The sequence below is a fragment of the Chenopodium quinoa genome, unplaced genomic scaffold (assembly GCF_001683475.1).
Source record: "Chenopodium quinoa cultivar QQ74 unplaced genomic scaffold, ASM168347v1, whole genome shotgun sequence".
Lineage (NCBI taxonomy): Eukaryota > Viridiplantae > Streptophyta > Magnoliopsida > Caryophyllales > Amaranthaceae > Chenopodium > Chenopodium quinoa.
The window spans coordinates 3,592,073-3,618,438 of NW_018744996.1; the positions used below are offsets into that span (position 1 = coordinate 3,592,073).

Consider the following 26,366-nt stretch of genomic DNA (forward strand, 5'->3'; position numbering starts at 1 on the left):
AAAGATAGGAACAAATATTCTGCGCTTCCTCAACAATCCCTTGAGCTTCGCTGGGTTAGTTAACGGTTGTCAATCGCTGCTCGTAATCGTTCGTCATGACGATCGTCATGTAGTAGCTGAAATTTGACCATAACAATTTGCCCCCATTTGTTGTCTTAAACGTGGACGGTTTCAAGGGAACAAATTTTGCTGCCAATGACAGGCTAAAGTCGTATCACCTAATCAAAAGTATTTCCTAAAACCACTAACTAAAATAGATAGGGAAGTATGGTCGAATCCACAGGGAAACAAGTCTTTCTATTCCTAAATAATTAATATAATCTAAATTATCAAGTAACCAAATTATTTTAATGAGAGTAAAACTAATAATTAAACTAAGCAAGTTGAATAAGGAAGAAAATCAATAATAAAAGGCCTAGGGTATGGGTTCACCAATAAATAATATTCCAGGGTAAAACATAACAATCAATTATCAATGCATAAATTAATCAGATCATAAAGGGCTTTCGCTACGTATTACAATCACATAATTAATCTATCGGTATTAAATCGCATCTCTCGAATCTTGACTTAACCATTTATAAATTAACATGCCTATTGAAACTAAGCCTAAACATCAATTCTCATCTCTCGAATCTCGAACCAATATTGCTTAACTCATACAATTAAACCTGTGCAAATCTAATTGCATAGCATTAAATCAATCAATAGGAAATCAACCAAAGCATTAACAATCAACAATAATAAATTACCCCTTCATATTTTTTATGGATCCCCACAAACCTTAGAAATAAAACTACTCGCACATTCTAAACTAAGCAAAGCAATTAAATTAAGCATGATAAAAACAATAATAAAAAGCTAATATAAAAGCAATAAATAAAATTAAACTAAAAACAATAATAATAAAACAAGAGAAACGTAATAATACGAACTAAACAAATATCATCGCAAAGTATCTGACAAAAGCTAAAATAATCTAAGAAACTAAAAATAAAGCTGCATAAAGAAAAGTCAAACTAAAACTAATGAAATTAACTAAAAACTCACTTCCTCCCACCTACGTACTACCCCCTTATATACCCAGCAAAAGGGGTTTATACAAATCCCACTACTAAACAAACTCCCAAGGAAATCAAAGCCGACATAATAAATCAATCAGCAAACTCACAACGCAATCGCCCGATCGGGCCCGTTATTTTCACATGCCGAGCAACTGACTTCTTTTGGTATTGGGCTTCTTCTTATTTTGGGCTCAAAATCCTTAGCTTGCTTGCTCATTACTTGGTCCGAAATATTAATTTGGACCTCTTCACAAATTGAGCCCTTAATCACCAAACTCAATTTCTCTAATTCGGCCTTGGGCTTAAATATTCGGTCATAAAATACGATCTGACTCAAATGTCTTCGTAGTGGTTAATAAGTTCGGGAATTATCAAAAATCTTCAAATTCCTACAAAATAATACCAACTCTACAAAAGCACTAGAAAACGTATATTAGTAATAAAAGTAGCTCCGTAGAGCTCAAATAATCACAAATATGACTGTGGAACGGGGAATAAAAATATATATAAAATAGACTCATCAGCAAACTACCCCACGACTTTGTAATTAAAACTGCTATAACTTCCTCTCTCTCCTTCATAAATATTCGTGCCAATTTCCAATTCCTTTTCAAAACTTTTCAAACTTCTCCAATCTTCCAAATTCTCTCTCCAAGGGTTTTGCTTGCGAACTGTGCAAATCCCGGCAGAGCCTGAGATTATGTCTCCGATCAGCTTCGCTAGGTAATTTCTTCTCTTCTTCTTTACTTCGTTGCTAATTTTTTGGTTTAATTATGCCTAGTAGAGTAAAATTTCAAAGAACTAGGTTTTCGTTTAGGGTCTTGTAAATAGGGGAAAGTAAAATTTTAAGAGATATGGTTAAAATTGATGACCCCCCTAGCGACATTACTGAAGAGGAGGCAAAGTCTTTCATATCCCTCCAGTAGGGATGCCGGGGAGTACGGTGATTCAAGTGCCAAAAGGGTCAGAGAGGCCCAAAAATTGTCCTCCAGGGCACGTAGTGATACACGAATACCCTTTAGACTTGGTTTTACTTATTTGATCATTTGTCGCGCTCTTTGATGGAGATCTTGGATCTCAGTCCTAGTCAAGTGATGCCCTAATTTTTGAGGGTATCCTATGTGATTGAACAGGTTACGAAGGATTGGGCTGAGCTTTTTAATTTGTCGAACCTTGTTCATGCCTATAAGCTTCAGATCACCAAAAATAACTGTTGTATTGCGACGTTGTAGAGGAGCCACACTCCTTTAGTTGAACGAGCTGGTAAGGTGAACGATCGAGGGTGGAAATCCCGATATGTGTTTGTGGATAAGGAATCCTTGGGTGAAGATGCAAAATGGCTCCGATGTGGCTGGCGCGATAGAGGTATTTTAGTATCTCTCGTCGCTTTCCTACTTCTGCTTGTTTTACGTGTGTTCTTATGTTTTGTTTTGTTGCAGAAGTTGATGTTGGTGTTGTGACACCTGGAAGGAAGAGTTTGCGCAGAGTGGAGGTTGTCTCGAGTATTCCAAAGAAAAATCGAACCTTTGTTTGTCCGGACATTGCTGATAATTTCGGTGTTGCTGCGGAAGAAGAAGAGGAACAAGAGAATAGTGTTAACGATATGGCATCAGGTGAGACTTTACCTTTTCATTCGTAGGTTATCGATTGTCTTTTGATTTCTAACACTCGTCTTGGTCCTTTATCGTCCTTCAGGTAGTCAGTCTGGGGCGTCTAAGAAGAGCGCAATGTCTTTCCTTGAGATGGTTAACAGAGCTTCTAAGAAAAGGAAGCAAACTTCCGTTGTTGATGAGGATGTTAAAGTCCTTGACCCCCAGCCATTCCAGATTCGTACGTCGCCACGTGCTAAGGAGATACCACCTAAAGCACCAAAGGAACATGACTATGCTCTGAAGGTTCCTGCTGATTTTTTGTCGGGAGAGGCCATGTCTTCTTCCCTTTGGCCTTCTGCTGAAAAGCTTCTTTTCCCTGCGGCTGAGAAGTGTCTGGGAAAGATGACTCCTTCGACTATCGTCAGCAACTCAATGTAAGTTTCATTTGATGGCTCTATTCCCCTTTGGCTTGTCGTGGCTTGCCTGATTGCTTCTGGTCGTGCTTTCGCAAGCTCTTCAGGATCTTCTAGCGATACGTGGCCACTTCATTTCCAATGAAAAAAGGTAAAGGGTCTTCGCTCGACCATTATCACTGTTAGGGGCCAACTTCGCACCGCTGAAGGGGAGGTGACCAGCCCGAAGAAGGATCTTAAGGAGAAGAGCAAGCAAGTTACTGATTTGGAGAATGCTCTCGAGGAGGCGTATGGTGATGCCACAAATTCTAAGTGCCTAGATCAGTTAACTGCTCATGCCAAACTCCTAAAGTGTTTCTTGGTTGATCGCTTGACAAAGGAAGATGCTAAGGCGGAGCTGGACATCTACTTGGCTTCTGTTGTTACGGAGGCGGACTTGGTTTCTGAGGTTGAGGCCCTGGGAGAATATGGTCGCTCTACCACAGAGTCGACGGAGGTGGTCGACAGTGGGGCCTCTGGTGTCAAAGGTGTTGAAGCTATTGTTGATGGTGACGTTCCAGTTAAGGACGCCTGACTTTTGTTGTCTTTAAGTTGATAGAATGTTGCTTATCTTAAGTTGTTTTGTTAAACAATTTCTATTTTCGTATACTCTTTACTGGTCGTCACGAGACGATCATGTTTGTTTCTTGCTTTGCGTACTTTGAACAATTTCTAGCTTTGTAGTTTTTACTGGCTGTCATGGGACAATTAGTCTTTTCCTTGAACTTTTTAAACCTGCAAAACAATTGTGCTATGCATGTATATATAAAAATATTTTGCGTTTTATTGCTTTGAATATCTTGTGTACAATCATTGTGAGCAAAAAGGAGTACAACACTTTTTGAAATTTTGAAAATCTTGCTAAGTATATCTGCTAAGTATGCTTGTTTTTAGCTACTACACTTAGTGACTTTTGGTACTTAGGTAAACTAAACGACTTTGATACTTATGTAATACCTGGGTGTTGCCCCCAATATCTGAGGTCGTATGTTAATTGGCCAAGAGTCGAGGTCGGCTGTGAGATATTCTTGTGATGACTGCAGGTTGTCTTGGGTCGCGATTAACGTTCTGTCGTGTCTCATCTAAATCTGGCGTTGAAGCCCTTGCGTTTTACTGCAAAACAGGCGTTAGGACTTGACTGTTGGCGTTTTTGCCAACGGCCCTCCGATGCCCAGTCAGTACTCGTTGTTCAAAATGAAAATATAAATTGAAAAAAGGACTTAAGACTTAAGATAAAGCATTTGTACCTCGAGTATTTACCTAGAAATGGTAAAGTTTAAGATGTGTCGCGTTCCAAATTTGAGGAACGATCTTACCTTCTTTGGACATAAGCTTGTATGCCCCTTTACCTGCGACGTCGAGGATCTGGTAAAGTCCTTCCCACGTTGGGCCTAATTTGCCGTCTGTCAAATCTTTGGTGTTTTGGAATTCTTTCCTTAGCACCCAATCTCCTACTTTAAATACTTTCGCTCTGATGTTCTTGTTGAAGCTTTGTACGATGATCTGTTGCTGTGTTGCCATTCTAATTCATGCTACTTCTCTCAACTCCTCTGAGGTATCGAGGTCAGTCGACAGTTCTACATTATTTTGATCTGTCGTCATGAGGTTGTATCTTGCTGTTGGGATGCGTACTTCAGTTGGTAAGATTGCTTCACACCCGTAAACAAGAGAGAACGAGGTTTGTCCTGGCGACGCTCTTGGGGTCGTCCTGTTTGCCCATAAGACCGATGGGAGTTCTTCAGCCCACTTTCCTTTGGCTGATTTGAGTCGCTTCTTCAGGGATTTGATGATCGACTTATTGCTCGACTCACCTTGACCATTGGCTTGAGGGTATTTTGGTGTGGACATGCAAAGTTTAATATTCAATTTCTCACAGAATCGTCTTGTTTTATCACTTATGAATTGTGATCCGTTGTCATAGACGATCTTAGAGGGGATTCCAAACCTGCAAATTATGTTATTCAGTTATTCCATAAAAATTAAATGACTTCTTTGTCGTGTACCTGAGTGAACGAGTCGGCCTCGATCCACTTCGAAAAGTAGTCCGTTAGTGCAAGCATGAAGACCTTTTGTCCAGGAGCTGCTGGTAGTTTCCCTACTATGTTCATCCCCCATTTCATAAAGGGCCATGGGCACAATGTAGGGTGTAGCATCTCAGGTGGCTTGTGCGTTAGTCTTGCATAATGCTGACAACTATCGCACTTTGAAACATAGGCTTTTGTGTCTTTCTTTATGGTTGGCCAAAAGTAGCGAATTCGTAGAAGCTTGGTTGCTAAGCTGCAGCCTCCATAATGGTTTCCGCATTTTCCATCGTGGTGTTCCTGCAAGACCTCTTGTCGCTCGTCGCCGACGAGGCATCTCTGCAAAAGACCTGTGGAAGACGCTTTGAACAACACGTCATGTAATATAGTGTATCTGGACGCTTTATACGTAAGTTTTCTCGCTTCGAGAGTATTGTATTGTAAGACGTCGTCTTTCAAGTATCTGATTATTGGTGTTGTCCAGTTGGGAGTTATGTCTATCATCATGACATTAGGAATTTGGGATGTATCGACCAATGATTTCTGCAGGTGAGCTAGAGGAATGGTGCTGAAAGGCGATTTTCTGAGTGCCAAACCTAGGTTGGCTAGGGCATCAGCTTGAGTATTCTTGTCTCTCAGGACTTGTTTGATCGTGAATAGGTTGAACTGCTTTGCTCTCTTTTTGGCAACCTCCAAGTAGGCTGTTATTTTTGAGTCTTTGGCTGCAAATTCTCCGTTTAATTGGCTAACAATAAGCAAGGAGTCGTTGTATACGTTCAAACCGGTTGCCTTTAGGTCTAACGCGACGGTCATGCCTACAATCAATACTTCGTACTCTACTTCGTTGTTGGTTGCTTTGAAGTCGCAGCAAATGGATTGTACGATCATGTCCCCTTGTGGCGATTTTAGCACAACGCCTAATATGGCGCCTCTCTGGTTCGATGAGCCATCATAGAACATCGTCCAAACTGCTTCTAGGTATGTGATATTTACTTCCTTCAGCTCTTGGGTAGCAAATGGTTCCAACTCCGAGCTGAAATCTGCCACAAAGTCTGCTAGTGCCTACGACTTTATTGTCGCCCTAGGTAGGTACTTGATGTCGTACCCGCTTAGGGCGACGCTCCATTTGCCCATCTTACCTATTAATTCTAGTTTACGCAGGACAAACTTGATTGGAAAGTTAGTTCGTACCACCATTAGGTGGGTTTCAAAATAATGACGTAACTTTTTTGCTGCTGTAACTAGAGCAAGTACTAATTTTTCAAGAGATGAATACCTGGACTCTGCGTCAAGAAGAGACTTTTTGACATAGTAGACGGGTAATCGCTGGTTGTCGTCCTCCCTCGCAAGGACTGCACTGGTTGATGTCATGCTTACTGCCAGGTATAATTGTAGCATTTCATGCTCTTTTGGTTTGAAAAGGAGTGGTGGTGATGCCATGTATTACTTTAAGTCCTACAAAGCTTTCTTGTGCTTCTTCGTCCACTCGAACCCTTTAATCTATTTTTTCTCGGGACATCGTAGAACAGGTGACATTTGTCGGACGACTTAGGTATAAACCTCACTACTACAAAGTTAGCTAAAGAGACCCATTCAAATTAGCCAAAGAGACTGTCTTAGAGGAGGTCTCTAGCTAAGCAGTTTCTTTGGCTAAGAGACTGCATTTGTATAGGCGGTCTAAAGTTTCAAAACTTGAGACCTGTTATCTAAGAAAAGCAGTCTCTTTGGGTGGTTGAAATATTAAAATTGTAGAAGCATAAGAGACCCTTTTTGTCAGAAAAGCGGTCTCTCATTTTATTAATTAAGACGTATGAACTTAGAAAAGCATTCTCTTTTGTGGGTTCAAGAGAGACCAGTTTTGTTAGATAGGCGTCCTCTTGCTATATTTTATTTAAAAAATAAAATAATTTACAAAAACAAATATACAATTTTAATTAATTTCGTTGAAAGAAAAATACATTATACATGTAACATTTACATATTAGATAATTTATAGTATGTATTAGATAATTTATAGTACTAGGTACTATAATCTATTAATCTGTAATCATATAAATAAAATTAACACTAAAAATAAACCATCATCCACTTGTTTCATTGGAGTGTTTCATCTTCTTCATCATCATCCGTTATCATCCTCGTCATCTTTATATCATCATCTCCATTAAAATTTAGCTCATAGATAAACCTATAATAACAGCGAACAATAATAAGGTTAGATTTACACTAAACACAAGCAAAAAAAATTAAAGATTTACTTTAAATAGAAGTTATACGGAGTTAAAAAAAATCAAATTCATAATACTAACAATGTACAGATAAATAATAACATTAATAAGCAAAAACAGAAAAAATTAGCGAAAAATAAAATTAAGAAAATACCCAGTTTTTATAGTCACAAATTATACCAAAATTTACAATCGAAATAAAATAGCAAAAAAAAAATAACTGAAAAAAGAAAAAAAATTAAACCGGCTAAAACAAAAAACAGAATAGAAAATTAAAATGAAAACTGTTTTTTTTTTTTTTTTTTTTTTTTGAGATGGACTGATATATGAAAATTCAAATATATACTGAAATATGAAAATTCAAAAATAAAAAAAGAGCTGTTTTAAAAAAAACGAAAAAATAAAAATTGAAGAATAAAAATCGAAAACAGAGAATATAAGATCTAAAACGAAAATATAAAATAGATCTAAGTAATTATTTAAAAAAATCAGAATTGAAAACCAAAAGCAAACAACAAATTAGATGAACAGATCTTAATCAAAATTTCATGAAATCGATATTAGAAGAAAATAAAATGAAAACAAAAAACATACTTAAAAAAAATTAATAATCAGATATAAGTTTTGTAAAGAAGATAAAATAGCTAAGATCTAAAAAAAACATACCGGGAATTTAAAATAGAGTATATAAATGACTTTTAAACCCAAAACTAAAACATTTCCTATGAATGCATGCTCAAATGGAGATGACGAAACCCACAAATCGCTTCAAAGGAGAAGAGAAAAAGCTTACAACTGCTTCATTGGAGAACTAAGAGGAAACTTCTGCAATCGAAACCTCGCCTTTGATGTTTTAGATTGTGAGAGGAGTAGAGATGGTGATAATATCAATGATAAGATTGTGGGAGGTAGTAGATGGGAGATGATGGGAAATGGAGAACAATGAAAGGAAAAATCTGGAGGAGAAAGTAAGGAGGAAAAGGGGGCAAATGAGGAGAGAGAAAGTGAAGAGGCAGAGAGTTAGAGAATTAGGGTTTTGGCGGTTTAGTAAAAATTCTACAAAGACCTGTTAACTAACAAAACAAGTCTCTGCGAATTTTTTATTTAAAATAAATTAAAAAAATAAAATTCTCTAGAGACCTGTTATCTACCCTACCGGTCTCAAATTGTTTTTATTATTAAAAAAAATTATAAAAGAAAACCATAGAGACCAGTTAACTTAAATAACCGGTCTCTCGAGTATTTTTACCACGCAAAGAAATGAAATTGGAGACCTGTTATCAATGATAAATGGTCTCTTGGACCAAAGAGACCCGTCATGTAGATAACATGTCTTTTATGTTGGGTCTCTTTGGCCAATTTTGTAGTAGTGCCTGTTTAGTGTTGCGACGCGTCCTGTCAGCTTTTGGGTCTCTTTAACGTTCCTCGAGGATTGAATATTGATTATGGCTTTGATTTGATCGGGACTTGCTTCGATACCTCGCTGAGTCACGATATACCCTAGGAATTTTCCTGCAGAGACTCCAAAAGAACATTTAGTAGGGTTTAGTTTCATACCATATTTTCTTAGGACGTCGAAGGACTGTTTGAGATGTCCGATGTGATCGTCGGTTTTCTTTGATTTGACCAGCATATCGTCGATGTACACCTCCATCGTATCTCCCAATTGTTCTTTGAACATCTTATTCACAAGTCTTTGGTACGTCGCTCCTGTGTTCTTCAACCTAAAAGGCATGACTTTATAGCAATAGATTCCTTTGTCCGTCATGAAGGTTGTCTTTTCTTGATCTTCCAGGTGCATCAATATTTGGTTGTACCCTGAATATGCGTCCATGAAGGACTGAAGGTAAGCAATTCGTGCCCAGCAGTTGCGTCGACCATTGTGTCGATATGAGGCAGTGGAAATGGATCTTTTGGGTGTGCCTTGTTCAGGTCGTGAAATCTATGCACACTCTCCACTTCCCATTCTTCTTGCTAATTACCACGACGTTGGATAGCCAGTCAGGGTATTTTATTTCTCTTATTTTTCCTATTTCGATCAGCTTTTGGACTTTGTCATTGATTACTTGATTTCTTTCGGGTGCTAACTTTCGTCGCTTCTGCTTGACCGATCGATGGTTGGGATCGACGTTCAACTTATGAGTAATTACGTTGGGACTGATACCTGTCATATCCTCATACGACCAAGCAAAGCAATCGGTGTTAGCTTTAAGAAATTCAATAAGTTCAAAGCTTATACCTAGGTCAAGCGACGCCCCACTTTAGACGGTCTGCTCTGGTTTGCTAGGATCCAGCGTCACTTCGTCTATTGCTTGTTTGTCGGACTCTTCTAACGCTGGTCCTTGCTATAATTGCCATACTGTCCTCTTGGATGGCTTCAAAGTAGAACTGTAGCATTTTCTAGCTTCTTGCCTTTCTTCTTTAATTTCTTGCACGCCCCACTTGGTTGGGAACTTGATTGTCTGATGATATGTTGAGGGGAAAACTTTCATCATACGGATCCAAGGTCGACCGATGATGGCATTGTAAGCCGACGGGCAATCCACGACATTGAAGTGCATTGACACTAGTGCTGCTGCATGTAATATAGCATGCCCCAAGGAGAGATTGGGAGCTTAGATTTCATAAGTAATGGTCTAGCAATCAATTGTAAACGTTTAATTAACGATTCCGCAAGACCATTTTGTGTGTTAACATGTGCTACAGGATGTTCAACACTAATCTCGATTGACATGCAATACTCATCAAAGGCCTGGGATGTGAATTCACCAGCGTTATCAAGACGAATAGCTTTAATAGGAAGTCTGGAAAATGTGCTCGTAATCTGATCAACTGAGCCAGTAGTCTCGCAAACGCCAGGTTGCGAGTTGATAACAATGATACGTGTGACCATCTAGTTGATACATCTATTAAAACCATGAAATATCTAAATGGCCCACACGGGGGATGAATTGGTCCACATATATCCCCTTGTATACGTTTGAGAAAATTGATTCGGAATTTATTTTAGCTGGTGATGGCCGGAGTATTAACTTTCCTATTGAGCAAGCAGCACATGAAAAATTATTATGAAGAATCTGTTGGCTCTTCAATGAGTGTCCACATGAATTTTCGATTATTTTTCGCATCATTATTGAACCGGGATGGCCTAACCGGTCATGCCAAACTTTGAAGTCATCAATAAACTTCTGGTTTACTATAGCATGTGATTCAATTGTATCGATTTTTGTATAGTACAAACCAGTGGAGAATGTAGGTAATTTCTCCATAATAAGTTTATTGCCTTGAGTTATACTTGTGATTTGAAGGAATTCATTATTTCCTTCACTAAATGTCTCAATATGATATCCATTTTTTCGATATCTTTAAAACTTAGTAAATTTCTTTGAGACTTAGGGGAGTATAATGCATCAATAATTTCCAATTTTGTTCCCCCTGGCAATAAAACATTTGCTCTTCCGGAGCCTTCTATAATTCTTGTACTATCTGATATAGTACTCACACTAATCTCTTTCATCACCAATTGTGAAAAATATTTCTTATCTTTAAGTATGGTGTGAGTGGTAGCACTATCAACTAGACATAAATCTTCACCATTGGTTGATGATTGAGCTCCAAAGGGATACATATTCTAATAGAATTAAAGGAACTAAAATAAGATTCACTATATCAAATAACTTAAATTAAATAATGAAAAATGCGAAACATAAAATGTCCAAAAACATAAAATTGTCCAAAAACAAATATTCCATAAAGCATAAAGTCAAAGTACTACAATAAAATTCTATAATAAATGTAAGCTAATTAACAGAGTTTATTCGCCCAATGGGACATAATTTATTCAATTATTTTCTTCAGGATTAGGAAAGAAATCAGCCGCTTCCAGGTGAGTTGTATCACCGTAATCAAAATCACCTTCGCCATCCTCATCCACCAAATTTGTCTCCACTTTCTTTCCTTTCTGTTTGATTGATTGTTGATAAAGGTCTACTAGATGTTTTGGTGTGCGACACACACGAGACCAATGACCTTTTCCTCCACAACGATAGCATATATTTTCATTTTTAACCTTCTCATTCTTATTTCCATTTTTATTGTCCCACTTCTGGTGAGAGTATGAGTTCCTAAAATGACCACCTAGACCACGATCATGTCCACGTCTGCGGCCGCGACCACGACCTCGACCACGACTGCTGGCGTGATCTCTAGCCTTTTGCTCTTTTCCAGTATGGGATGTCGCATTCGCTTCAGGGAATGGAGTAGAGCCAGTTGGGCGTGATCCATGATTTTTCATTAATAGTTCATTATTTTGCTCAGCCACAAGGAGACAAGATATCAATTCAGAATATTTTGTAAAACCCTTTTCACGGTATTGTGTCTGCAGGACAACATTGTTTGCATGAAAAGTAGAGTATGTTTTTTCTAACATTTCTGCATCCGTGATTTTCTCTCCACATAATTTCAATTGTGATGTAATTTTAAACATGGCTGAGTTATATTCACTCACAGACTTAAAGTCTTGTAATCTTAAATGTAACCAGTCATAACGAGCTTTTGGTAATATCACAGTTTTCTGGTGGTCATACCTTTCCTTTAGATTACTCCAAAGGACTTGTGGATCTTTAACAGTCAAGTACTCAGTCTTAAGATCTTCATGAAGGTGATGGCGAAGGAATATCATAGCTTTAGCCTTATCTTGGCTTGTTGCAGTATTGTTTTCTTTAATAGTATCGCCAAGTCCCTTTGCATCTAAGTGTATTTCAGCATCTAACACCCAAGACAGATAGTTGTTTCCAGTAATATCAAGAGCAACAAATTCGAGTTTTGCAAGATTTGACATGATTCACTGATATATAAAACAATATTATAAATATTGATAGTGCTACCACTCACAACATACTTAAAGATAAGAAATATTTTTTTTTTTCAGAGGAAAATAATATTCTGTAGCAATGGTGCTGATAACATGTTAAACATCAAAGAAAATAATGAGAGAGATCAGAGGAAATTTTTATGTGTATTCTCATTCCATCTAATACGGGATATTTATACATGTATATTATCTAGGGTTCCATCATCGGATAAAATCAAATACCCAACTCTAGAATATTCTAGATAATACATGGGATAATAATCATCCACATTTAATATTTCATAACAAATAATTATTTTTAGAGACATATTCATCTCAACACTATTTATAAGACTTTACTCATCTTTTAAAAAGGTAGTGATAAATTAATATGTAGGCCCCGTTCACTTCACCTTAATTTTGCTGAATTGAAATTATTTTTACTGAACTGAAATTATTTTTACTGATTAAAACTGAATTTTACTGAACTTATTGTTACTGAAATTATTTTTACTGAACTGAACTTATTTTTACTGAACTGAAATTATTTTTACTGAACTGAACTTATTTTACTGAACTGAAGTTATTTTTACTAAACTGAAATTATTTTTACTGAAATGAACTTATTTTTACTGATTTAGATATTATTTTTACTGATTTAATATATATATATATATATATATATATATATATAGATATATATATATATATAGATATATTAGGTAAAATAATCTATTTTTGAAATTATGTAATTTATATAATTTATATATTTCTGTTTAATAGTTAATTACATTTGTTTTTTTTATGCAAATAATTAATTACATTTGTTGAACATAAAATAAAACATTCTACAATTTATTAAATAAAAGTCAAACACACTGACACCATTATGATATATATATATAAATATATATATATATATATATATATATATATATATATATATATATATATATGAGACTATTAAAATATATAGTTGATCGTTAAAATAGTTTCTAAAGCAGCAAGTTGGAGTTAACGATCTCAAACCAAAAGACTTTAGCACAATTTATGACATGCATGAAAAAAATATTGTTAATTAAATTTTTGGTTTGAATTGTCAGTCAATTTTTTACTACGTATATGTTGGTTAACTGCATGTAATTTACAAATAATTATAGCAAATATTGGTAGATTGATTGATCATATCAAGGCATGTGATATTTAAGCAAAAAAAAAAAATATAACGACATATTGGTAGTATTGTATAGATCATGCATATATAATCATATATGAATATCATATTTCAATATCTTATTGAATTTATTGTAATTGATTAGGTATGCTATTACGATGAATTTTGTTACCCTTTTATAAAATATAGTACTTGTATTTACCAAATATCACCGACTACAATATTATCAATAAGACATAATATTTTATACTTGACAAAAAAAAAGATATTATATTTTATAACTATACAATATGTGATAAAAGTATAGACAAAAGTGATGCATAAAAAAGATATATGTGAAGTATTAAAAAATCTTGTACGACAATATTTTGCAATATATGGAAAAAATAATTTACATAAAAAAGCCTAGTAAAAAAAAGCATCAAAGTACATGAACTTAAATTATTTTTGCTGAAATTATTATTGCTGAGCTTAAATTATTTTTACTGAACTGAAATTATTTTTGCTGAACTGAAATTATTTTTACTGAACTTATATTTACTGAACTTATTTTTACTGAACTTAAATTAATTTTACTGATTAAAACTGATTTTTACTGAAGTGGAATTATTTTTACTTAATATTATTTTTTTAAGGTGAAGTGAACAGGGTCGTAGTACTCCGTAATATCTTTACCATGTAGCAATAAATTTAAAATAAAATAATCCGCAGAAACTTAAAATTAAGATATAATCTTACAAAAAAAATTTATTTATTTTTTTTAATTTTTTAGGAAAGATTAGGGAGGCATTATATTAAAGATTGAACTCCGCCAAAGCAATAATACTTTGAGGGAAAGAGTCAATACAAACAAATTCCGAACAACCCCTCGTATCCCACCTAGCTACCAAGTGGGCTACGGTATTACTACCCCTCTTTACATGAGAAAAATGTAAATCTAAGTAAGTGAGCTATGGTATTACCACTCCTTAATACGCAAAACGAGACATTTACGTTATTTTTTCCCCAAATCTAAGCTCAATTTGTTCCCTTAAGAACCAAAATAGCCCCCAAAACCTTTAACGGAACATTTTCTAACACGCAAATCGATAAAAAAATATTAATAAGTGGAGGGTGAGCCTCACTAACGGAATTTGTTAACGAGATAACGGCAAGTTTACTCTATGGCTATTAATTACTAAATGTACTTGCAGGTTACAGTTTGGAAGTATTATATGGAGAAGTACAACATAAAAAATTGAAATCAAGAGGGTTATTGTGTAGAAAAACCCTTTTTTTTTTTTTTGGTACAAACAAATAAAACTTAATGTATATGGTCTTGTTCTATTCACCTAGTACTTACTGATTTTTTTAATTGGAATAAGAAAATAAAAAAACAAAACCTAAATAATAAGCCATAGGCTCTCAGAGAATGATAAAACTCAAGCCGATTCCTTTATCCAATTCAATCCCTCCACAATTTCAGCAAAATGATACAGATTTTCAGCCTGCACTAGCTAACTTAAACTCCTCCCACTCCATAAATACTAAATATTAAATACATTATTATGTTAAAAATTTACATCTACTCACTAATTCTGTCCTGAAAAAGCATAGGAGAGTAGAACTTGATAGATCTCAAAGAGATTCTGCAAACTGAGGAGCATCCAAATCAAGTTCTTGTTTCATAATACAGGTCATAAACCACTCACTACTGAAAGTTCGAAGGCCATTCTTCACAGCTAGCAGTGCTTCTTCCATGTCTTCTTCACTTGCAACAAAGATTGTACTTGATTTTTCGCTTCTTTTGCTAAAACCAACATGTACCTGAATTTTGTATATGAAAGCAGTAGTTAGTTAACAAGAGATATTATTCCTCCTAACCGTTTTCCCTATTGAAACAGACAGACCTTTCTGCAATACTAGAGCTAGGCAATAATGGTCTGTCAATGCTTTATACCAGTTAAATGACAGTATTTAGGGGGCTTACTGTCATGCTGAGAACAAGGTGCACAGACTGCACAGTGCACACCAGTAAATAGGAACAGTAGAGTGCAAAAGACAATAATATATAACTTGAAACTCTTGACACATGAAAGCACAAACTTTCCTAGAACATTAAATTAGCCGGTAGCTGAATCAACCAAAACTTTCAACTAAGGAATTTTCTGAAGTTAATGACTTGTGAACAGATGATTAAACTTTAATTGCCATTGCTTTGATCTCGTTTCTACTGTACTTACATAAGATAATAAATTACTCAAGATAGGAGTCATGGAACCTAATATAGTAATATGAATGCTTAGGTTTTACCATCTTCTCTCAACAAATGACTGGTAGCACATGAAAAGAGAACTTCACAAGGAATTTGGAGTCAAAACTCAACTTAATCACTTCACTCCCTTCTCTCTACCATAGATGAAGTGCAGCAATAGGCTTACCATAGCTAAATAACTAATGAATTAATTTAAAATATTTATGCCAGTCTCATATTTTGTCATTAAAAAAATTCCTATTAGTCCTTGATTGATTCGAATTGACTCAATTGAGGCATAACTTTATGTTTGAAAACCACCTAGTTACTGTCCACATCAATGATGTGTTTACCTTCATACTCAACTTCAACATATGAAAATAGATGCAACTACAAATCTGAATTCATAAGAGCTTAAACGATAACCACGCTTCTTATTGGAGTAATACTTACATCACCACCAGCAGATTTGACAATGGCTGATAGCATGTTAATAGGGGGATGAACATGAGTTGTAAGGCAGACAGTATATCCTTTGAGCAGTCTTAGAGGATTTCTTCTGGCTCTAAGAACAGCTTCTTCTAGATCAACCCTGTACTTCATTAAGTAATCCTCATCCTTGAGAAGGAAGGGATGTTCATCTGCAAAAGTTTAAATTAGTGCTCAGGAATGATATATAAATATACGCATAAGCAAGCTCTATGCAGAAGGAACCAATAAACATGTTTCTCAAGAATGACATAATCTTGAAGACTCACCAACAAATGTGCCTTTCCTGAAACTTTCTTTTAGCCAATTTGGTGAGAGTATCCAAGCCCTGCCAAATGGTTAAATGCTTAGGACTCAAATTAATGATAGTGATATCTAAAAAAAAAAAAAAGATACATCCTCAAGACAATTAAATGTAACCACTGTCCCTCATTGATTAAACACAAGGATTAAGAAAGACAGATGATGTGTTAGAAAAACTGATCTCACAAATAAATCCTGGTATCTGTTAGATGCTGCAAGTAGTAAGGTAATATAGGGAAAATGATAGATATATTATTATACTAACATATATGATAAAGCTTAGGAATCAGGACCATTAGTTGAGGCATTGCAAAATAATAAGTACGAACAAATTATAAGGGAAAAAGGGAGTGTTAAAAACAAAAGTAACTTGGTTATTAATGCTAACCCAGAACATAAAGCAGTGCAGAAGTTCAACGTTCTTCTGACTTTTCCTACAAGAACATGCGTGCATGAGCTTCCATCAGCAGTGATAGCTCCACCAAGGTCTTCTACTATCTGTACCCATAATAACATCAATGTGTGACTAAACTCAACATAATAGGAAACACAGCCAGAAGCAGGATATAGAGAATTTGCGTTTTAAAATAAAACTAGATTCAGACATAAATTTCAACAACCAATTCAAGTGTTAGGAAAGTGCCAAACTGCCTCTAACAATTGCATTTTTAAGCATCTGCTAAAACCCTTTTTTAGCTTTTTTTTTTTTTTTTTTTTTTGGGACACCCAAAAGGAGCTTCAAAAGTGAGACTTAGTAATCCTCCACAATCATATACCACACCTTTGTAAGATAAACTTTTTTAGGTCCAGCAGCAATATCCATTAACATGATATTATGGTACATTCCCCTTGCCTCAGAACCGTCAGAAGCCATTGAAGAATTTACAGTCTTGTCCTTCATCGATAACATATTTTCTTCTAATCCCAAGAAACCCCCATTAGAAGGAAAATCATCTTTGCCTTGCTTGTTTGAAACCATAACAGAATCCGAACATGACTGATCTAAAACTTGAGCAGCCTTTACTCTTTTGGAGTTCAATGACGAAGAGGAAGTTTCCCAAACCCTCCTCTTTGTATTCCGTTTATAGGTTGAAGTAATTTGTTTGGCAACCACTTCGGCAGATAATGATTCACCTACTGCATCACCATCCACTTTCTCCTGGGTAACCAAATGCTGGTGGCTTTGTACTGATATGCTCTCTGAAGAAACAATGAATAAAAAAAAAATTGTAATACATGTTATCACAAAGCAATCCTACCAAGTGAGGATAGTTAAACATTCAGCTGGGTACTTCCACAAAGTTGCATCACAAAAGAAATTCCTAACGCATCACACTACAGTTTATATAAAGTTCTTCCTTGCAAACATTCCAGTTCACATAATCCAAACTAATTACAATTTGGCCATAATATCAGGAAGAGAAACCAGAGAGAATCTCTTAATCCACCCCTTGGAAGAGGTTTTAGTTGATTTTTTTATTTCTTTGAAAAAGGAGAAGCATTGATTATTTGACACAGGATACTGATAAACGGGCCAGTGAGTTTAACAGATACAAACAGCCACTGAAAACTGCATTCTGAAAAATAAATTTTCCCACACATGGGGTAGGAGGGAGGTTGAGCAGGCATACTGATTTTCAAAGGCAGAACAGTATCCTGGGGCTCGTAAATTGGAAAAATAATGCTAAAATGGAGCATGAAATTTTTGTCTCTGGAACTCACCATTTGGCTCTAGCTGTAGGTTTTCTTGGACATTCTCATTTCCTAATGCTGAAGCAAAAGCCTCCTCAGTACCCGCTAGGCTGTAAAACTCATCAGTTGCTGAAGTTGACTTCTTGGCTGAGTCCAAGCACAACTTTACCGAATAAACCCCAATATCATGGAGATTCTCATTTAGATGAGTAACCATGAGTGTTGAACCACCAGGAAAGCATAGTGCCCGACGTATATCTGCTCTGATAGGAAGCTTACGAACTCTACCTTTGGTATTCACCTCTGCTATTGATACAAATCCCTGCACACAGATTACATTGTTCAAAAAGGTGTGCATATAGTTTGCCTTAGATCAATATAGAAGCAACTATGATATACATATATATATATATAGAGAGAGAGAGAGAGAGAGTATATACTACATGAAATCTTATGGCATGCTGAGTAAATATCTCCTGATTCTCAATCTCTTAAGGTGCAAAAATCTAACAGAAACTACTATTGTACTTTATTGTGTACTGCATCAATACATAATCAATATCCAAAATCCATAACGAAAGATTCCTTCAGTATACAAACCAAGGTCACATAAGCAAACAAGAAATTGGATGTATCAGTACTTTCAAGCCTTCAACCATCCACGAGTAATTCATAAGAGAAGGAAGTATTAAGAGTACCTGTTTATGCCAAAATCCTTCTGATTCTTTGTCTCCCCAGCACAAAATAGTGGATATGCCAACATCCTGAAGTCTCTTTCTTAATTCCATGTACAAGAGTCGACCTACACCCTACAGGTTCCATAAATTATAAGCAAAGTGATGTAGAATAAGTCAAATTGATAGCAAAAGTTTTAAATTGCTTGCAGAAAAAACTATATAGAGGAAAAAGATTGGTTCAAAATAGGAAAGAATTTATTGTTCTTTCATTTTCTCAAACAAACAATTTTCTACATAGCTTTACATCCATATATTCTTTATTATTACTCATCTTAATCATTAATCAAAGTAGCAATGTCCAGAAGACCGACTAGATACACTCATACACCAGAAGGAGCAAGAGGAAGCAAAGTCTCAAATATGATAATATCAGCTTCAAAAGCAACGATATACTGTATTTTCAGGTACAATATCACTAAATATCATGAAGGATGAGCAGTCACATATCATAGAAAAGAAAATGACAACCTTGTGCTGGCATGATGAACTAACGGCAGCTAGTGGAATTTCAGCATACTGTGTATCGGTCGGGATAATTTGATAAGTAATTGCTGCAATAACCTGCAGAACAAAAGTGAAGAAAATGATTCATAAAAAACTCTATCAAGCTACCCTTTCATGTCCAAATAAATTTATAGCCTCGTGAAGGCAAGGAGTTGGTAAGTACAATACTTTCTGGCATTATTCAATCATACATTATATAATCATCTGATAAAGAGTTTGGTCAAAGAGATGCATAATTTAAAAGTTGCCTATATGGTACAAAACTGTAATTTTCCCTATGGTAAGAAAATATCACTTCCAACAAAATCGTGGAGAAAAAAATGGCAATAAATTCATAAGGTTCTGTTTGGAGTAATTTACCTTGTCCGAGGCTTCAGTACACTTCTGACTCAAAACAAGGGTGCAGAACTTCCTGAAAAAGGCCAAGTAAAATTCAATCAAACATCAGAAGTAAACTTAAAGTTCCTTCATCACCAACCTCCTTACATAGGTTAGCATGTTAGCAGTCAGTTTGGTAGCGCTTTGACTTTCTATGTTATTCGACCAAAAAAAGTCCTGGTTTTGCTTAGTTATACACAAGAGGAGCAAAATTTGGTGATGCCAACAGATGAAGATGCCATTAGTAAAATGAGAGATAATAAACACAACATACCCGCTTGAAACACATCTTTCAAGGAATGACGATTGTTTTCCAGTGTTAGCAGCATAGTTCATGGCAGGCAGCTCTTTAATGTATAAACTTAATATATCCTGTACCCAACGGAGTGAATTGAAAAGGTGCATTTAATATTTATTCAAACTAGGTAAGTTTTTTAGTTACAATAGATAAAGGCTTACAGCAATAGAATATATAATAAAGACCATAATCATGAAATGTTATTGAAATGTTTAATGTGTACTATTTCTGGTACTGCTTAAGTTTGCTGTGGTCCTGACTCCTAAGAGGTGTTGAGAAACTTTAAACCCTGATGTCTCAACTAAATGCAGTTGGTCATCTTTCCTACGGTTCACTATGATTCTTCCATGTGCCTGCTGCCTTGCACTACAAGGCTTTAATTTCGATCCTTCAGAACAACAATTTTAACACAATTATTTTCTTTAATAACTCTCATAGACACCTTCTTTCAAATATTTGGCTCGAGGCCCTTTATCCGCTACACCTAAACTTCATTCGACAATCTTTCAAACGAAAGGGGAAAAAAAACGTTCATTTCTTCTATTCAAGTCTTCCACTTCATCTTTTGAACTCAAACAACACTACCATTGAGTAAACTAACTCCTAATTGTCTAACTGCATACTTAACCTAAGCAATATCCATCAATTGACTTCTTGAATTTCACTACAATATATGAAACTCTCTAGTAATAATACGATATAAATTACTCATATAAATGAACAAAGTTAGCTAAATATTTGTTTCCATATGAAAACAATTTTAGAAGCACATTTAATAAACAATGAAAGATTATACCTGAAGCATAGACTTGGTACGACTACCAGCATCTTTAGGACTAATAAGCATAAATCGACAATCGACAGACGAAGTAGATCCTTCTTCTTTCTCTTAACATCCCAAAAAAACAAACAAGTAAGAAATTCAGAAACTTACCCCATAATTGCATACCCTAAAATATTTACAAAAAATAAAACCCTAACAAATAAATTTAGATAAATTTTTTTTAAAAAAAATTATATTTACCATTTTCATCCAATTTTTGGCTTTTGTTTATACCTTCCACCACTGTCATTATTATTTATCAACAAACATAAATTAGCGATTAAAATCATGAAATATAACATTTTTCCAAAAAATAAAAAAAAAAAATCAATTTTTTAACCTGAAATTTTGATTTTGATCATTTTTGAAGCAGATATAAGCACAGAATCCTGATTTGATTCACATTTGAAACTCTTATCAGCTCCATCAACAAAAACCTCGCAATTTCCTGAAATCAAACCCAAAAAAAAATCCACAAAAATCAAGAAAAATGTAGTTCAGAAGAACAAATAACTCTCAAAAATTGAAATCAAATGAAATTAGTAGAAATTTTTGAGTTTACCAATTGAAATTGGAGTGAAATTGCTGGAGGTTGAGCAAGAGGGTTTCTTCCGCGCCATTAGAGTAATTTTGAGATTGTTTATTTTGAAAATGTTAATGTTTTATGATGGCGGAAGTCGTCTTTTATAATTTAGCGCCAAAGCTTTGGAAGAATGCTTGAGCTTTTGGGCCTTTCTTTGGACTGATTTATGGGCCCACTAAAATGCAAATAATTGGACCTATTTTTTCAAAAAAAATTTACTAGTATTTCTTTATTAGTAACTTTTTGAAACCTCTATTCGAAACAATGTGTAGACCACAACGACATTAAAAGTTTAAAAAATTTAGTCATAATAAATGGGTTAAAAATAATCAAATTTTGGTAGCTATTTTGAATTTTTTTTTATATACTATGAAAGTTCTCAAAGTTCAAGATATTCTAGTGAATAATCTTGCTCATGTTTAGTGTCTTAGAAACAAAGTAAATCCTTTGTTCGGCCCTCAACATTGTTGGCAACAAAGATGTTATTTAAATATATGTGTGTGAAAATGGTTCATCTTCTAAATAATCATTATTAGATTACTAGATTGATGGATTATAAGATCATAAAATCGTATTAAAATCCTATTATTTAAAAAAGTTACTCAGATAGAATTATAAGATGCTAGAGACTAAACTATGACATAGATCAATGAATAACATATTTTTTGGTAGAATATTAAGATTTGAGTTGGAATTCTAACAACCTTATACCTTTTTTTGTTTTTTGTTTTTTTGAAGAATCTAACAACCTTATACTTCGTATTAACTTGATAACAAGATTTAGTGCTATTTAGCTAAAATTAGTATCAAAGGGTTACTCTAATTCTCGATCGACTCATCCATAAACCACTCCTTTTATTTGTTCATCTTCAAGACACACAATGTATCTACTTCATATTTGACATCTAGCTAATATAACTTATCCTAACACATGTACTTATTATTGTAACATACCAAAAACATATTGTAACATACGAAAAACACAAGAGTTCTTAAATTACATTCTTTAATTAGCAAATAAATTCTCTTTTCGAAATGAGAAAACGTGGCAACTCAACTTCATGCACAAACATTCCACAGCTTGACACATACTAACCGACCACCATTACGTAATCTCATCAAAACCATTCCAAACTATATATAAACGGCAAACTTAATCTTACACCAAATTTTATATACCTTCAAAATAGTACTCTAAATGTTTATAACCCAAAATAACAACAATACCAAACAAAAATATCATCAACGACCCAAATATAATAAAATTCCAAATATTAAGATCAATTCATATTATTATGTCTTCCACTAACATCATGCAAATAAATGATGATGATGATGATATGATGTCATCACCACCTTCATCACCTCCATGGGAAATCTTAAACCTAGTTTCTCATTACTTAGACTCAAACACCTTAGCCATTGCCACGTGTGTGTCTAAAACATGGTCCACGTGTTTCTCCTCCGACCACTTATGGGACCCACTTTGCGCGGCCACTTTCCCCACCCTTGCAACCACCCTCGGGTCGGTTGCCGCCTCGCTCCCTCGCCACCGCCTCTACGCTCTCGGCCACACCGCAGCCCTTTGCCGCCAACGGAAGCCTCGTAAGCCTCGGCTCTCCCTCGACCGCCTTCTCTTTGTCATCGCGGTCCACCTCCCCGGTGGATCGTTGAATTTAATCAAGCCATGCAACGACATGCAGAGGGACCCACACGGGTTGTTTAGGTTCGATGTTGAGGTGGTGGAGGAGAGGGAGTTGAGCTTGGAGGAGTTGAAAGAGGCGAGGGTGACGTGGACGGTGGCGGAGAAGGATTGGAAGGCGGTGTTTGTTTTAGCTGAGGAGAGTGTTGGGAAGTTGGCTTCGGGTGTTGATGGGTTCTTTTCAAAGGAGTTGCCGTCGCCGGGGTGTTGCTCGAACACCATGTCGAGCGGGCTCGTGGCGGATATTCGGTTCGGGTTGAAGGATAGTCAAGATAGTAGGAGGAGGAGTGGTGGTAGGATGAGCAGGATTGAGAAGGTGAGTGTTGGGGTTATGAGTGTGCTTAATTGGAGACATGTTAGTGTTGAGGATGTCCTATTTTACTTGGAGCACTTCCTTCATGTTTGATTAGGATCGGATGTCACCAAGTTCTCGCTTTGTCTCTTCTCAATTATTACTTTTTTTAAGCTTGACCGAAGTTTGAGAAAACATAATAATCGAGGTATCTTAACAAAAAAAAGTATTGTGACAATTTTTTAAGAGAGGGTACCGGTATATACAATTTTGTCTCCTTAGTCCTAATTGGTAATTAGGAAAATCAAGATAAATGAAAGACTCAATAGTAAAATAGTATAGTGTTTTTTTCTTTTCTTTTTTTCCCCTAATTTCTTAGGTACGTTTATATATGAATATATGTGTAGACTACTTTTATATAGGTTATGTGTAATGTGTTAAGACATTGGTTTTTTTCTTTGGTGTAGTAGACTTAAAAATAGGATCATCCGTATCAGCGTATGCTATGCATGTCATGTTGTCAAGATTTTCATGTGTATATATTGACAATTAGCAAAAATGCAATTCATTGTTCACTCCTTCCAAATTCCAATCCATCCCTTTTAATTTGTAACTTGTTTGTATTTTTGGATAACTTTGTTTATAATACTATGTAGAACATTTACTATATTTTCATAAGTTATTGCAAATATTTAAATAGTAGATTCTAACTATACTTCGTCGTAATTATTTTTTATTTGCCTTAAAAAAATTAAATTTGATTTTTAACTTTTTCATTCACAATCATTCGTTAGTTATAGAAATTATATTTGTTATTCCCAACTTTAAAGGTTTTTTTCTTCAAATATCAAACATGTATTTATCACATTACAACGTCAATTTTTTTTCTCGATCACTAGACAAATAATACGAAAAATAACAACCTTGAGCATCATTCGGGACATTGGTGAAATATTGAAAATACATTAAAGTGTGTAATTTTTGTCAACAAAAAAAAGTTTCAATATTTTCAAGGGTTAATGATATCTACAAAGTATTTATCATGATTCAATAATAGGTTTTAAAAGGGCTAAAATAATAAATAAAAAAAAAATTGTTAAAAACCATCTTATAAAAAAAATCAAATTTGTTAAAACCATCTTATAAATTTTTTTTAACAAATTTATAAGACGATTTTTAACAAATTTTCCATAAAATAATGAAACAATCAAGTACAAGTAAATATTACCTTAAATTAGAGCCCTATAATAATAATAGAAAATTTGGAATGGCGGTTAAGTTCTTCCGTTTATTTTATAAGTCACATATTCATCAACAACAAAAAACATATATTGTACAATAACATTAGTAAATCATATTGGTTAAAAGATCAAGTTACAAAAGGTTAAACTATAAATAGAGGTTGAAATATCCCCTCCATTCATAAATAATCACAATACTTATATTTACGCGTAGTTTTAGGAGGATGAGTACGTAGTACATAAAAAAATGATATTTTAATGTGCAATTGAAATTAACGAGGTATTATACGTAGTAATATTTTGTGGGAGAAAGATACAATAAAAAAGATGGTGCAAGTGCCAGTGGGGTTAAAAATTTTAAAAGGAGAGAAATCAATAATATAATAAATGATCCTCTATCAAAATAGAAAGTGTTACAACTTGCAAGTATTCGAAAAATGATCAAAAAAAGGACAAGTACTGCGAAAATTTAACTAAGAACGAATGGAGAAATATGTTAGGAATAATAATGTTCGTTAAGTTTATATAATATTGTCACTAAAAAATTTCCGTATACTCCCTCCGTCTCATAATATCTTTGACGTTGGACTTTTTTCACTATTTATGTATTAGCTTTGACCATATTTTTTTTACTAACCATAAAATATGTTTTTATACAGGTATCAATATAAAGTTTCATAATATAATTTTTAAAATAATTTATTAATATTTAACTAGATTAGTACCCGCGCGTTGCACGGTGGTGATAAGCTATTTTTCATATTTCTTTTATATCTTTTGTTGTTGATAACTTTTTAACATGACTTAGCTCGCTTTTTATTTTGTAAAAATAAAGTTTATTACTCTATAATATTAAAAAAAAAATGTACATCATCCTTTTTTTAATGATTATAATTTAAAGCTACATCATAATATTTACTATGTTATTGAAAATACTAAAATGATGGTTTGAAAAATATACTTCGTATAAAATATTGCATTATATAATGAGGTTATACATTTAAAGTGGAAGCACAACAATATTGATGTCAAAGTCAGGTTCGGATTTTTAGTTTCATACCTACTTGGTTTTCGTTTCTAGCAAATAAAAAAAAAAAATGATGACGTCATATGTAAATTTGGAGGGAAAATTTTTAATGAAAGTTTGACACATAAAACATTTTAGGAATTGATGATATCAATATGTTTTGTTTTAGTAATAGTTAATAGATTATAAAAAAATAAAGTCAAACTAGTGCATTGACATGTATGCAATGTTGACTGTGTTAGATATTGTAGAACGGAAGTAGTATACTTTAATAGCATTTTAGTCATTCTTTACTTTTTTTTAAAAAAAATTTACATGATCTAATACTTGCTCCCTCGGCATCCCCTTAGATTTTACTTGACCGACGAGGTCTTGGTCTAATTATAAAGACCGAGGGCCTATGTACATAGATAGATCTAGGGGTGGGTCTACTCAGGCCATAACCCACCCCATGAGCAGAAATTTATTAAATATAAATACTATATTGCTGCACTATCATAAAATTGTGTTAGCTAAGTTGGTTTTCACTATATTGTCCAAATACTTTATTGGAACTAGTAGTACCATGTTTTCTCTTGCTTGCAGCCTTTATTTTTTAAATCTTATAGGATACGACCCGTCCAATGAAATAATCCTAAATCTGTCTTTGCCTATGTACTAATGTACTTTAGGTTACATGTT

The 26,366-nt window shown here is 34.5% G+C and overlaps 3 protein-coding genes across 3 annotated transcripts; 1 reads left to right on the forward strand and 2 right to left on the reverse strand.

Moving 5' to 3' along the window:
* Positions 1-11,198: 11,198 nt before the first annotated feature.
* LOC110707404 lies at positions 11,199-12,197 on the reverse strand. Its single transcript, XM_021885436.1, has one exon. It carries the CDS (start codon positions 12,195-12,197, stop codon positions 11,199-11,201), a length of 999 nt encoding a protein of 332 aa, XP_021741128.1.
* A 2,235-nt stretch (positions 12,198-14,432) lies between these two features.
* Positions 14,433-21,506, reverse strand: LOC110707378. Its single transcript, XM_021885407.1, has 14 exons — positions 21,403-21,506; positions 21,181-21,288; positions 21,042-21,083; positions 20,814-20,905; positions 19,994-20,091; positions 19,702-19,753; positions 19,306-19,398; positions 18,799-18,909; positions 18,131-18,422; positions 17,190-17,608; positions 16,797-16,906; positions 16,375-16,433; positions 16,070-16,257; positions 14,433-15,189 (listed from the first exon to the last, which is right to left on the reverse strand). Exons 1-14 carry the CDS (start codon positions 21,458-21,460, stop codon positions 15,001-15,003), a joined length of 1,911 nt encoding a protein of 636 aa, XP_021741099.1. The 5' UTR covers positions 21,461-21,506; the 3' UTR covers positions 14,433-15,000.
* A 1,089-nt stretch (positions 21,507-22,595) lies between these two features.
* On the forward strand, positions 22,596-24,011 carry LOC110707130 (probable F-box protein At5g04010). Its single transcript, XM_021885140.1, has one exon. The coding sequence runs from the start codon at positions 22,719-22,721 to the stop codon at positions 23,529-23,531; it is 813 nt and encodes a 270-aa protein (XP_021740832.1). The 5' UTR covers positions 22,596-22,718; the 3' UTR covers positions 23,532-24,011.
* Positions 24,012-26,366: the final 2,355 nt, after the last annotated feature.